Source organism: Thamnophis elegans, chromosome 2 (genome assembly GCF_009769535.1).
Source record: "Thamnophis elegans isolate rThaEle1 chromosome 2, rThaEle1.pri, whole genome shotgun sequence".
NCBI lineage: Eukaryota > Metazoa > Chordata > Lepidosauria > Squamata > Colubridae > Thamnophis > Thamnophis elegans.
Genome location: NC_045542.1, coordinates 103,541,301 through 103,556,750, shown reverse-complemented (window position 1 = coordinate 103,556,750; position 15,450 = coordinate 103,541,301). Strand labels below are relative to the sequence as shown.

At 36.5% G+C, this 15,450-nt stretch overlaps 1 protein-coding gene across 1 annotated transcript in view; it reads right to left on the bottom strand.

The window, feature by feature from the left end:
• Window positions 1–15,450, bottom strand: part of DOCK3 (dedicator of cytokinesis 3) — a 176,289-nt gene that overhangs the window by 156,215 nt on the left and 4,624 nt on the right. The window contains exons 3-6 of the mRNA XM_032239081.1: window positions 12,757–12,797; window positions 8,544–8,599; window positions 6,969–7,065; window positions 4,157–4,305 (exon numbers count right to left, since the gene is read on the bottom strand). Coding sequence (XP_032094972.1) covers window positions 4,157–4,305; window positions 6,969–7,065; window positions 8,544–8,599; window positions 12,757–12,797 — 343 coding nt within the window. The remainder of the gene's footprint in view (window positions 1–4,156; window positions 4,306–6,968; window positions 7,066–8,543; window positions 8,600–12,756; window positions 12,798–15,450) is intronic.

The window sequence follows — 15,450 nt, the reverse complement described above, 5'->3', positions numbered from 1 at the left end:
TCAACTGTGGTCATTCAAAGTTATTCTGGAAAAGGATAATGAACAAACAAGAGAAGGGGACAAACAAGAGTTCATATAGTTCACATATGGAATCTTAACTATGGAGTGGGAAGAAAATGTTTCAAAGAAACTCCACCTTAATTGGCTTATTATAAATTTTCCCATGAATTTATTTCTAAAATGTCTAGATTATGTTTTAATCCAGGATTACCTAGAAACATATTTTTCTGAAATCAGTGTGATTTTCATTTCTTGGGAGTCATCAGCTACTTGACAATTTATAAGGCAAAGCAGCTTTCCCAATATTGAAAGGTATTGTGGAGAAAGTATATTCATGTTATATAAAATGTAAAATATGAAATTAAAAATAATCATTTCTTGATTGGTTATTTGGGTTTTAGAATCCTTATTTGAGGGCTTTCTTAATAAGTACATCCATCTGATAAAGTGTAAGGAATAGCTATTAGGAAAGTTATCTCAACTTTAGAAAATTTTTTGCTAGCCTTCAACTTACAACAGCAATTAGGACTGGAATTGCCATTGCCAAACTTAAGGCAAAAATATGATGTCATGTGGCCACATCACTTAGTGATAGCAATTCCAGCAGTCCCACTTTTTGTTTTAAACCCCAGGACCATGTGGATTGTTAAGCAATCAGAGGTGGGAGACCCAGTGCTGGAGGAGGGGGGTGGTAACGCACCTCCTCCTGCCTGCATGATTTTGACAAACAAGATAGTATGAAGGAATTTAGAACGGAGTCTGGGATATAGAATAATCTTTAGGGAAAGATGTGAGCTATTAAGAAGGAAGTTTGAAAAAATATAACATAATCTTAAGAATGAATCCTGGAAAAAAAACCCTCAAAATATCCATCTCTTGATTGTATTTAGTACAATCAAGTAGAATAGAAACTTAGACAAAGTTTTCATATTTTATTATTCTATCTTAGTACAATAATGTACTATGCCAGTTTCTTGACCTGGCATACCTTTGAAGGAGTAATAAGCCCTGAACATGTCACAGACAGCCTGATATATATACCCCCGTGACAAACAAAGAAAATTTGAATTTGATTGTGCGGATATAATTTTTTATTTTTAGCTGCCTCTATTTAGCAAGTTCCCTAAACTGCTGAATAAACATTTACAGAGATTGGGGAAATTGAAAAAGGAAGTATTCACTGATTCTCTTTCTGTGGACAATGGATAGTTCAACTATCCAAGTAATAAAAGAACCTTAAATTTGAATAAAATTTAAAAATATCTACACTTTTAGGAATTCCATTTATTTTTTCTAGTCAAGACATCTTTTTGTAGAAGTATAAGAAGTCTTGCACATATTCCATGACATATTAATTAAAATATAAACTATAAATCCCCAGACAAATAGCTGACATGGTCAAATTATTTGATCATAATGGCAATTATTATTGGTAACAACTAGCTCTGATTCACACCCAGAATCAAACTGGCAACAAGTTCAGCTTCTGAAGCAGGTATTATTAATGGGCATGCCCATCATTGTATTCTGAAGTTGAAGTTTCCAGTTGATCTTTCAAGAGCAGCCCCATATAAAATACACTGCAAAAGTCAAGCAGCAAGGTATTCAGGATGTTAGTAGGTTCTCCATCCAAACATGGGAAAATATTGATACAATATAAAAAATGGAACACAATAAAACACAAATGTACTGTATGATTTCCTCTTCATTGCTTAATATATTTATGGATAAATTAATGAAGAATGCTTTTGGTATCAATACAGATATGTTCATCAGATACGTAAACATATTTGTACATTTTATGTGAACAATGCCAAATTGTTGTGAAAGACCGTTGTCTTACCTGAAAAGTTGTTCTCTGTGCATTGTGGGAGAATCCAACTTTTGTCTGTTTGTCCAGAGACTGAGTTAGAAAAAGTCCTGACCACGCCTCCTCTGCTCAACGGAGCTCAGTTTTTCAATGAAGGCGCAGCCAGCCAATAGAGATGGGAACGTTGAAGGTAAAGTTCTCTCGTGACCCTGGACCAGTTTGGTCACAAGAGTGGGGTTGGATTCTCCCGCAGCACACAGAGAACAACCTTTCAGGTAAGACAAGTCTTTCTCCTATGTGCTGCTTAGAGAATCCAAGCATGGGATACACGCAAAAGTTAACTCATGCTTGGATTCTCCAAGTAGCGCACAGGAGAATTTGAACATTTTCATCAAATATTAAATAAACTATATGGCACAATGAGGTATACAGATCTGAAACTTAATATATTAAAGACCAAGGTTTGTACTACAAGGAAAGTGGAGGATACAATTGTAAATTATAATGTATATAAATAGAGACAAATCAGGACAAATGAATTTGTGTTATCTTGTAGAAAGCCTACCAAATATGGTAAAAGTGATGGAGAAATAGATACAACTGCTGACAGAAACGTGAGGCCTATTATAAGGAATAAGTATTTATTGAAAGAAGTGAAAGTGGCTGATTATAAGAGTGTGCTTTTGTGCAAATAGGATTAAGATATGGCAGGAGAGAAGAAAATTGAATGTAGTGGAAATAGATTATTTAAAAAGTATGTATGGTAAAACAAGAGAGGGGGCAGGAATGAGTGGCTGCTGAATGATCATAACTAAAATGAGTGACAAATATGAAAGAAGTGTAGGTAGTCTTTGACTTTCATTCACAACTGGAACTGGCATATTCATCACTAAGTGCTATGGTCATTAAGTGAGCCATTCCCAATTTTACAACTTTTTTGCCATGGTTGTTAAGCAAATTATGCAGTTATTAAGTGAATCCAGCTTCCCCCATTGATTTTGTCAGAAGCCGCTTGGGAAGATCTTAAATGGTGATCCTGTGACCCCTGGATCGTAAATACCAAATATTCATCATGTGACTCCAAAGATGTGGTGTCTGCCCTGATCTCATGCTTTCAGAATCTCAGTTACAACGCAGGCTGCTCCAGCATTCACTTGGTTCCCCCAGCAATTCCTTCTGGGAAGGTGGGATCTCTGCAACTTGCTAACATGTGCAACTCATGAGCAAGCAGCAAGAAGCTGAACTCACTGCCACTATTTCCATAGGAACAATGGTCTCTTGCTAGAAACAATTACAGCACCTGGCTTGCCTATCTTGACACTTGGAATCTAGTTATTTACAACTCTGGCTTGTTGATTAACCATGATCTCTCATAAATCACAGGCTTGACTTTGGACTCCTGGACTTGGAAATTCACCTTGCTCACCTAAGCCTTATCTATAGTTAACAGCTGTTTCCTACTGCCTTGCTGTTGGGATTTACAGAAGCAAATTTTCCTTTTAATATTCAGGAAGTCTAGGAACTATGGCTTTAGAGTGCTAAAAAAAGTGAGGATACCACAGGGAAACCAAATGGGAAACACAACTAGATACACTAATTCTGCTTTATTGTTAGGTTATATTAATAGAACCTTTCAAGTCTGAAGTGCTGCTTCCTGCTGCTACTTTTAACTCCGTAATCAATTAGGAGGGTACTTCCTAAGTTTCTTTCTCTGTCCACCAGTTTTAAGAGAGCTCCTGCCTCTCTTCTCTGTTTTCTAGACAGCATCTTTCCCTACACATTCCATATGAACTGTGATGGATGTAAATATGAGGCCTAATCATGTCACTTTTTAAGTGTCATTGTAACTTTAAACAGTTCTAATAAAATGGTAATAAATCAAGGACTATCTATATATATAGTTTGGCCATATAAAGAATATGAATGAGGCCTGAATCACCAAACTAATATCTTGAGAGATAATAAAGAGACTGAGAGAAAAGGGAAGTCTGAAAAAGTAACAGATGAATGAGTTGAATCCTGAAAAAGTGGAAAGTTTAAAGAACAAAAAGTATGATGTATAGAGATGGAGGAACCAAAAATGAGAAAAGAAAACATGGAGATATCTGTTAAATGATGTCAGTGTAAACTAGATTTAATAAGAATTATTTTCTACTCTCTTAACTTCTGCCTTTTCTTTTGTTAATTTCTTCTCATTATTTTTCTGTGCTTTGAATAATACTGTGTATCCCCCCAAAAAGTATAGCATGGCAATATCTGGGTTATATATAAAGCTTTTGACTATTTTCAAATTCTGTTATTTCATCACTATTACACTTATTTAAACAAAACTAGAACCATACTTACTCATTTCCCCAGTCCAATCGTACAGTGAGATGTCTCTTGACTTCTCGAACTTGATCCTGGGTCAAATGACCAGAAAGTAATTGTCTGCGAAGATCAATCAGTTCATTCATCACATGGCGTAGCTTGTAGAACAGATCTATCTTATGTTTCTGCGAACATTTTATTTTTTCGAAAGCAGAAAGGGAGAAAAAAAGATTTGAGAACCCTGAAAATTTCCTAATGAAACCAGGAATGGCATAGTTTACTCTATATTTTAAATTTCAGAATGTGTGTTTGAAAGCACAGGTAGTCCTCATTTATCACAACTAAGACATAATGCAAAGTGGTCACTAAATAAAACTAAAACTGTGCTTATTATATTATTTCAGTTTTCCTTTGCTTTACAGATCTGTAAAGGTCATTAATGCAATGATTGGTCACAGTTATCTTTTTATCACCATTGTAACTATAGTCAGTCATTGCCTGAAACAGTTGCTCAACAAGGAATACCTGTAGAATGCATCAAGAAATAATTAGTTTCAGAAGTATGGTAGGACTTCAAACCAATTTTAATAAAATTTTGACTGTAGAGGCAGATTAATATAACTTTATATACTGAGCAGAGCTTTTCACATTACATTCTACACTCCAAAAGAACTGTGGTTGCCAAGTGTGATGTCATTTAGCAATGGCAAACCCAGCAGTGCTGGCTGTCACCATAACCCCAGGACTGTGCAGGTCGATACGTGAGAATTTCATATGACTGTGACAACAACTGAATGTGTGTCCATTCAGTGGCTCCTGCCTGTAAGGTCTGAGATATCTGCATAACTGACTATAACTGTACTGGAGAGGTACATGAGAAAAAAAAGTTTGCAATATGTGTTTGTTTCAAGGTCTGATCCAGTGCTTATGCTTCTTTTATTATGTTGTCTTTCACCACTGATCAGTGACTTATTTTCAACAACATCTTCGATTTATGATTGGTTGTTTAAAAACAATTCAAAGTTAAGATGGCCACAGAAAGGCTGCTTTAGAACTCCATAAAGCACTTTGAGCTGCTTTAAAGTATTAAGCCCATCATCTGACTACATTTCAAACAGTTGGCAACTAGCTCATATTTACAACATTTTCAGGTTTATTATCTACCTTAGTGCAGCTCTTATATTTGTAGTTCTTCTGTATCTTGTGAGAAGAGAATAACATCATCTGAAATCTCAAGTGATTTAAATAGGTGCCACTGATTTTTATTTCATCTTTTGCCCAGTCTAATTTGTGAAATACTTCTTTAAGGCAGGCTGAGAAAAGGATAGGTGATATTTTTAGTCAGAAAAAAAGGAAAACAGCTGAGGAGCAGCAATTCAAGCTGCCCGGGATCAGCTGGGCAGGCCCACTTTTTAAAAAAAACAGAAAATCAGTAATCTCTTTGTTTGAAGGCAGCACTATTGGTTCTGGAGAACCGGTCCAAACCAGTAAGAACTCACCTCTGACTCCAGAAAAGTGAATAAAAAGGGAAGCTGAAGTAAAATCATAAGCTAGTTATGGTCACATGATTTTCCAATTATTGACCTTATCATTAAGTGAATTAATTGCTGATCTCAATTATGGTTGTTAAACAAGGACTAACTGTGTTAATTATTTATTTTTGGTTTTGTCTCTCTCTTCATTTGTGTACATAAACAAGTATTTATTAATATATCATATAATGTACATTTGGGCTAGTTTGATTTGGAAAGTTTTATTTGGATTTTTCTGGCGTTCGGCACATCTTTTACTGCTGCTACATTTTGTTTACAACATTATACAGGCAATCCTCGACTTACAACAGTTCATTGAGTGACCATTCGAAGTTACAACAGCATTAAAAAAAGTGGCTCATGACTACACAACTGTAGCAGCATGCCCATGAACATATGATCAAAATACAGATGCTTGGCAACATATTTTTGATGGCAGTAGTGTCACAAGGTCATGTGATCACATTTTGCGACATTCTAACAAGCAAAATCAATAGGGAAGCTAGATTCACTTAACAACATGTTATTAACTTAACAACTATAGTGATTCACTTAACCACATCATAAAATGGGGCAAAACTCATTTAACAAATGTCTCACTTACCAACAGAAATTTTGGGCTCAATTGTGGTTGTAAATTGAGAACTACCTATCATTTGGAAATAATCTACACTAATAGCAGTGTTCATCCTTAAATAAAAAGTTGAAACTCGTTGACCTATCTTAGCTATAATTATAAAATAAAGAGCAATGGAAATTTACAATGGACTATTGATTGTTAATACCTTAAAGGTAAAGGTTCTGAAGACATCTCCATGGTCATGTGGCCAGCATGACTAAATGCCGAAGGCGCAAAGAACGCTGTTACCTTCCCACCAAAGGTGGTCCCTATTTTTCTACTTGCATTTTTACATGCTTTTGAACTGCCAGGTTGGCAGACACTGGGACAAGTAATGGTTGCTCACTCCGTTACGCGGCACTAGGGATTCGAACCGCCAAACTGCCAACTATTCTGATCAACAAGCTCAGCGTCTTAGCCACTGGGCCACCGTGTTAATACCTTACTGTATGACTAATCATTTAAATAATAATTACCTTTTCCGTATTAAAAAACCATCACAGAATCATGTATTTATGCAAGAATCCTGTTTTGTTTTCTTAAACCAGTCAGGGAATCAAACATATTCCTGGACTTATTGAAGTTGAATTCTCAGGAACTGAGATGGTTTCTAAGTAGAATACATATTATCACCATTCTTCAGTCACACTATATTAACTATTATAACTCTGTGACCTACATGCTTTTGCTTACATACCACATATAACTGCTTCCAGAGGATAGCCCATTCCTGGAGAGTTGCTGTAACTTCAGTAATAACAGAATCTTCAAGTGGAACAACTGTTTCATACTGCCTGTAAAATGTATAAATACCAGTAAAAATGTCATAAAAAGAAGAACTGTGGGTTCATTTACTTCCATCTTCCCTTGAGACTATGTATTTATTGATATATAACAAACATCCCCCAAAATATAACATAGTGGAGTGTTCCATTGTCAAATAATCTTCTGTCTTCTATTTCGTTGTACAAAATTTTATTTTATGACAATTTTAGTTCTATTTTTTTATTAGAATTGTGTAATGGGATATAAGAATAACCTTACATCCCATTACAACAATGTTGTAATGTAAAAAAGCAACAATGAGATAAATGGAATCTGAGTCCAAAACAGAAATCTAATTTGAGAAAAAGTTTCAGACTCAACTCTGTCTAGTTATCTTGTAGATAAAGGTGGAAGATGAGGCACTTTCAGACTTGCAGAAGTCTGCCAATTCCATGGGGTGAGGTGGTTTCTCAGATAAGATGAACCCATGCCATGAAGGACTTTAAAGATGATAACCAACACCTTGAATTGGATCTGAAGCAAACTGGCAACCAGTGCAGCATGCCGAACAGCAATGTGACAGGGGCCATCCTAGGGTTCCAAGACCTGCGCGGCTGTTTTCTGTGCCAAATATTCAAGAGTAGTTCCAAGTAAAGCATCTTGCAATAGTCCAAATAACAGATTTGCAGGGTTGTGTAAAACTCAATCTCAAAAAAAGTAATTTCAGTCCTCTTTTGAAGTTGATCTTCTGGTTTGCTCTACCCAGTAAGGCTGACAAACATTAATTGATACTCTGGTTAATCTATATGTTACTAAAACTCTTATTCCTAAATGGAATAAGCCAAAACGGTACAAAATATGACAAAATCTTTTGAACCAAAATACCACAAATGGGCTAACTTACACAATGCATCAAAAATCCAGGAGCCATGACTCTCACAGAATTGAAATTTGATAAATGTAATAAAATGTCTAATGACATTAGAATTATCATAAAGCAATTTGTGATGTAATACAAAATCTCATAAAAACACATGTGCTGATATTTGACTAGGCTAACATGGGCTATTTTCAAGGCAGGTAATCTCTGAATGTATTTCCAACAATACATTAGAAGCTCTGTCATTGTTGAAGGCATTGAAACATCTGATAAGGAAATATCTCTAAAACAAAGACCCAACAAGGCATGGGTTATCTTAGTCTCATAGGTATCACATAGCTCCAAAGAAAGACAGCCTGTCAAATTTCCTGACAAGGTATCATTCTTATGAATAAGGACTAATCAGTGATACTTAAGAAAGTTCTTTCTTAAATGGAAAGAAATTGGATGTAATTTTTAAAATTATTTGTTAGAATACATATAGTGTTATAGAATAAGTGTTTAGACAACTGTATTAAACATTACATGCAAAAGTAGTTTAAATTAAGAATATATTAAATAACGTGAATGAATTCCTATCTATTTGTCAGATATATCAATTTCTTAATAATTGAAATGCATACTCACCCTCTGTTACTGACCAGTGCCTTTTTCAAATGAATGTAATTTGCAGGAAAGATTCCCTGCAAGAAAAATGATTATATTTATTTTAACAAGTATTAAATGAACGCTTCAATTGATCAGCAGAATTCAGTATTTATCAGCCCATTTGGTGAAACTAGTTTTAGAATCCCTTTTCTTTGTTAAAATTCTATTGTGTTTTAAGGCCTCATTACTTCTTTCTGTTTTCCTGTATTTTGCATTTCCCAAAAATGAAATGTGATAGATTTGTAAGGTTTTCATAAATGCAGTTTAACAACCCTACTTAAGTAAATAGTTTGGTAAGTGCTGATATTAGAATATCTGATTGAAATTGATTTATTCTCAATTACATGCAAGTCTTATCAGTTTTCTGAATCCAGAACTTTACAATTATAGGTAATCCTTGACTTGCAACCAGAATTGGGACCAAAATTTCAGTCACTAAGCAATAGGGTCGTAAATGAATCATCATGTGACAAGACCTAATTTTACAACCATTTTTACCCTGATTATTAGGTGAATCAAGTGGCCGTTAAGTTAATCTAGCTCAGTGGTTCCCAAAGTGGGCGGTACCGTCCCCTGGGGGGCGGTGGGACAACTTAGGGGGGCGCTAAGAGGCAAGGGGGGCGGCAGGGGGGTGCTAAGAGGCAAGGGGGAGGCAGGGGGCGCTAAGAGGCAAGGGAGATGGCAGAGGAGTGCTGGAGGTGTTCTGCTGTACTGTACTCCCAAGTCGTCTAGCTTAGCGCGCAGGCGCGGAAGGGAATATGATGGGACCGAAAGCGAGAGTCCTTCCCCACGCGGCTTGTGTGGAGGTGGCGGCTCAGTCTCACCTCACCAGGAACCGGCGATGCCGCGCCTTTGGGAAGGCTTAGGTCTTGTGCACGCTTTCAATGGGTGGAAGGGCTGGGTTCTTCTTCATCGCACAAGACTGGCAGTTAAAACTGCTCCTCCAGCTGCAGGGGGGCGGCGGCCATGAACCCCTAAACGTAGCAATGGAGTTGTCTTCCCTGCGTCTCACCAGCTTTGCCACCTTCCTTCTCCGCAGCCCGCTGTTATTTGACGAATGGGCTTGTGGGTGAACAGCTTCACAAGAGCCGAAGGTCCTGTCCCACCCGACATGAACGCACGGAGACCCTCGGCCGGTCTGTCATGCTGTGTAGAAACTGAGCTGCTGCCTCCATTAAAAATTGCAGGGGAAGCTGAAATTTTGGGATGTGATTCTAAGAGGAAGAGCATCTACTCTGCTTGAGCTACTTTCTTATGTAAATAAGGATTGAACAGCGTACAAAAGAGGTTGTGGATTTTAATTCTTTCATGCTGGGGCAGGGCGTGATTTTGCAACTACTTCATAGATGCACGTTTTTTTCTATAGTATTAGTATTGTTAATAGGATTCTTTTTAAAATCATCTGGATTAATAAACAATCTTAATCTTGCCCATTGCTGGAAATACTCCAGAAAATGTGTTTTAAATTAGTAATAATTTTTATAGCATTAACTGGCTGGCTGATCTGCTGAAAGAGGGAGGCACATTGTGTGGAATTGAGACAAGTGGTTCTCAAGCATTGACACACCTAATAAAAGTAGCTTACAGTGCAGTTTAACATCATGTCCTGACTACATCCTTGTGTTTTCCCCAAAATGAATTGTCATTGCCCTGATCTCATTCCCAGTAATGAGTGAAATATCTTTAATCATTAGTTGTACTACCTATAAAGTGGCATTTTTCCTCCTTTTCTATTGACTTTGCTTGTCAGAAAGTCACAAAAGTGACCAACATGACCTGCATGACACTGCAACCATCATAAATATGAGTAAGTTGCCAAGTGTCTGAATTTTCATCACATGGGCATGGGAATGGTACAATGGCTATAAGTGTGAAAAAGAGTCATAACTCAATTCTTTCAGTGCCATTGTAAAATTCATACTGTCACTAAACTAATAGTTGTAAGTTAAGGACCACCTGTATTTCACAAATTGCTAGGGAAGATACAAATTTGCTTTCTTCCTGCCTACATTCCAAACTCTGCTATCTCTTTGCCCTCTGAAAAGCCTTTTTCATCCTGCTGCAGACTACAGGTAGTCCTCAGATTATGACTATAATTGAGCCCAAAAGTTCTGTTGTTAAGTGAATTTTGCTCTATTTTATTATCTTTCTTGCCACTTGTTAAATGAATCACTGCGCTTGTTACTAACGTTGTTAAGTGAATCTGGCTTCTCCATTGACTTTGCCTTGTCAGAAAGTTGCAGAAGATTATCATATGACCTTGGGACAATGCAACCATCGTAAATACAGTATGAGTCAGTTGCCAAGCATCCAAATTTTGATATTACAACCATGGGAATGCTACAATGGTCATAACTGTCAAAAATGGTCATAAGTCACTTTTTCAATACCTTTTCAATGATGAAGATTTTGATCATTTGCTGCTTCATACAGAGGTTTGTTGGCTATCAAAAGGCAACTGTGTGAGACACTTTTACAATCTTTTTGACACTGTTGTGGAGTTTTTTGAAAACAAGAATGCCTGGCTCAATGGTGAACTCAAAGAGATCAGGCATGACATGGCTCATTTATCAGAACTATTTGCAAAGTGAAATGAAGTGAATTTGCAGTTGCAAGGAAATGAGGTCAATCTTATTGAGGCCAAATCTGTCATCTCTCTACGTTTATTTCAAAGTTAACTCTATTCAAGCGCAATATAGGCTGTCGCGAGCTACACCAATTTCCAAGCTTGTCTGAGCTAGAAGAGAAAGTTGGGATACAAGATGATAATCTTCAAGTTTTTTGTGACCATTAGGACATGCTGCATAAAGATATGTCTGAGCGATATCAGGATCTTCTTTTGATGGAAATTCCAGATTGGGTGATAAATCCATTTTCAGATACTGAGGAAGATGGGGTAGTGGAAGAACAACTCATAAAGCTGCAAAATGACATTGAGCTGAAGCCAAAGTTTAAGAAGCCATACCAAGAGTTTTGGTTACAGAAAGAAATTTCTGATCACTATCCTGCACTATGGACAGTGGTTAAGAAGTTCCTTGTTGCATTTCCAACATCATATTTGGTGGAACGTGGCTTCAGTGTGGTCATCCAACTTCTCTCCAAGCAAAGAAATCCACTCCAGATTACGGAACATGGTGATTTAAAACTCCTGTTAAGTGACTTAAAACCAGACATTGGGAAACTGGTATCCCTTCATCAAGCCCCATCCATCATATTAAGAATTTACTGAACAGTGAAGTAGTTTACTAAGTTACTAGTCACTAAGGTTCTTGATAAATAACTATCAGTCTTTGAAAACCTGGTATCACTGGATCATGTTCAATAATTTTGTTGAATTAACATTAACTAAAAAGGTTTTTAAATTGGATTTTGAATAAATTAATTGTTACAGTTTTGAATTTTACTGTTACTATCTTCCTTCCGTCATGAAAACCGCCCAGTCATATGACCCCCCCTAGCCACACCCACCAAGCCACTCCCACAGAACCAGTAGTAAAAAAATTGAATTCCACCACTGGGTGGGGGGCACTGAGGATCAGTTTGTAGCACCAAGGGGGTGGTGGACAGAAAAAGTTTGGGAACCACTGATCTAGCTTGTCAGAAATCAGGGCCTCGGAAAGTCGCAAATTGCAATCGTGTGATCAAAAGATACTTGGACCATTGTAAATTGAAAACGATTTCCAAGCATCCTAATTGTGATCATGTGTTCATGGAGGTAGTGCAATAGATGTAACATTGAGGTTGGGTTGTAAGTGAATTTTTCTGAGCCCATTGTAATTTTAGAACTGTTGTTAAACAGTAATAAGTCAAGGACTACCTGTATGGTGTACATATTTTGGCTCACAAAATAGTTACTAAAGTAAAGAGCTTTGGATAAAACCAGCATTTGGTTGTGCCTTGTCATGCTAGTAAAAAATACCCAAACTAACTGGTAATGTATTTACCATTAGCAATGAATGTTGCAAATGCCACACATAAGGTCTAAGGATCCTAGTCAACTTTATTCACTATTTCAATTTTCATGATTGATTGCCCCTTTATAAGAGATTATTATTATAATAAGTCAATTATTGACAAAACAGAAGACTGTTTCATTAATTCAAGTCAACATTTAGCAGTGACTTTATAAGATTATTTGAAAGGATGCATTAAACTCAATATTGTTTTTGTTAAAAGCAGCATCGAAACATACCTTTATGCTAGGTCTCTTTATTGATATTCCTCTGTACCAACCTAAAATAAAATAAATTCAATTCAAACCTTGTCAGAGCACAACATGTATACAATGAGATTGGCTGAGCCCCCCTAACATTTACAAATTGTGTTATTTTCATTAATTGTGAGGGGTTCATATGATATTCCAGCAATATGTTTAATTAGAGCTTTGAGTTCTAGTTTTTATGTTGATAAGTGATCGTCTAATGATTCTGCTTTCAGAATAGTCAAATGGAAATTTTTAAAAATCAATTACTACATGGTATTGTCTGAATTTGTCTTTGTATCTTCTCTTAAATTGGAATGTTAATAGGAACATCTCCCACCTATATTTATAGAATCACAGAGTTCGGGCACTTTCTGCTCACTGAATGATCTCTTAAAGCATCTGTAACTAATGATATCCAACCTCAATTTGAAAATATATGACAGCCAGATCCACTGGCTGACAATTTGTACTCTCAGGAAGTTTGTTCTGACATTTAGCCCAAACATACTTCCTTATAGTTTTAGCTCAGTGTTTTTGGTTCTACCCTCTATATTCTCTTTCCTGTATGACAATACCGTATGGCAATTTGAAGACTGCTATTTTATTCCACATAGCTATCTCATTTGCACATATCTTTAACACATTTTCTTTGTTTTTCTGAGAGGATTTAGTTTCCAGAACCTCAACTTTTTGATAGTCCTGCCTTGAATTGCTCCAATGTCACTTTCCTTAGGCTCAGAAGTGAACACAGCATTCAAACTGGACTTTGATCAGGAGAGAGTAGATTAAAACAATTTCTTAGCATGATCTATACTATTGTTATTATACTACAAGGTCATTTTCTCTTTTGTTTTTCTTATCCAAATTCAGATAATAAATTTTCCCTATTAAATTCATCCTATTCATTTTGGGCCACAGCTCAAGTTTGCCTACATATTTTTAATCTTCAATTTCTATTTTAAATCATTTATTCTTCTTCTGAGCTCTGTATCATTTGCAAACTTGGTAAATGTTGACTAACTCCAAGTCACTGATAAAAAAAATATTTTGTTTGAATATAGCTATCAAGAAATAATTGGAGTGGCAAAAATTAAACCAGTTTCCTGCTTCATTTTGGTTTCTTAAGCCATACAATCCAACTATGTTTTCTTCTTTTAATTTTCCAACTTTGGCATTTCAGTCTCCAATCACAAGCATTATAAACTTGAACTTTCTGTCAATTTCTAATTAAACCTGATTATAAATGATGATAAAATCATCAACTGCTTCTTTTGCATCAGTAATTGGAGCACAAACTTAAATGACTGTCATATTAAATAATGGTCCATGAAGTCTAATCAGTATTACTCATTCATTGATTGAACTATAGCCAAGCATTATTCTTGCTATAACATTTGTAACTGTAAACGCAACATCATTCCATCCCTTTTTTGTCCTGAGTAATAAACAATATAATCTTCTGAATGAATATGTTCAATCCCAAGCCATCTCAATTCACTGATGCCTAAGATGTTAATGCCATTTCATTTCATCTTTCACTGTTTTAGAATGTCATACTTCTTACATTCCATGTTCCTGTAATTTTCTTTTCAGCTGTGGTTTTCTTTTCCTATATGGCAATATCAGAAACTAGTCATCCCAAAGATTTTGATCTAACTACAGCATAAACACCATTAATACCAAATCCTAACCTAGTTTGAAATTCATACTCTGAATTCACAGCTACAATTTTCTCTCAAGTACATTTCAAACTGATCTATGTAGTCAACACCAATCTGATGGCATATAATCACTTCGTAGGATAAAAGCACAAGTGCTCAGTTACTATGTGGAATATTAAAGCTACTTACCTACCTGCAAAGAAAATTGTAGACTTTGAAATACTTTGAAATACATTATACACATTTAACCCTTTATTTATAATCTAACATACAGTTATAACCCTTTCGTTATACAGGTAATCCTCAAAGTATGACAAGCCATTCGACATGACAGACCTTCCAAAAGCCACATATAACCTCATTTCAAAGTTACAACAGCTGCAAAAGGCCTGTGATTGTTCGCTGTTACGACCCACTACACGGTCGCTGCAGCATCCTCCTGCCTCTCACCCCATTCCATTCTGCCAGAACTCTGCTGTACTTGGGTCTCCTCCTCACACACTCATCACATCCCACGTACCTTCTGAAACTCTCCAGATCTCATGTGGAAGAAGAGCAGGCCGTATGTTTCCAGCAATGCAACCTCCATTTTGTCCACCCATTTGACAGCTGCCAGAAAAATCACTTCATTTTGCTTCCTTACAATTGAAAGTCTATATGGTGATGCAGAAGCTTCTGATTGCTGCAGAAAGCTTCTGCAGCACTATGCAGACCTCTGAAAGACAGCAAAATGAAGCAGTTTGTTCCAGGGCTGTGCAGCAGCAACCTAAATGTGGCCACCATTTTGTCCCAACCATTTGTTGATGGCAACAAAATGGTAGCCATTAGACAAACTGCTTTCCTTTGCTGCCTTACAGAGGTCTGCACAGCACTATAGAAGATGCTGCAGGCTTTGTTAAGATAGCAAAATGAAGCAGTTTATCCTTGGGCCATGGCAGTGACCCAAATGCAATCATCATTTTGTGGCAGGATAAAATGGTGGCCACACAAAAATGAAAGTCATTCCAGTTCTTTGGAAGAC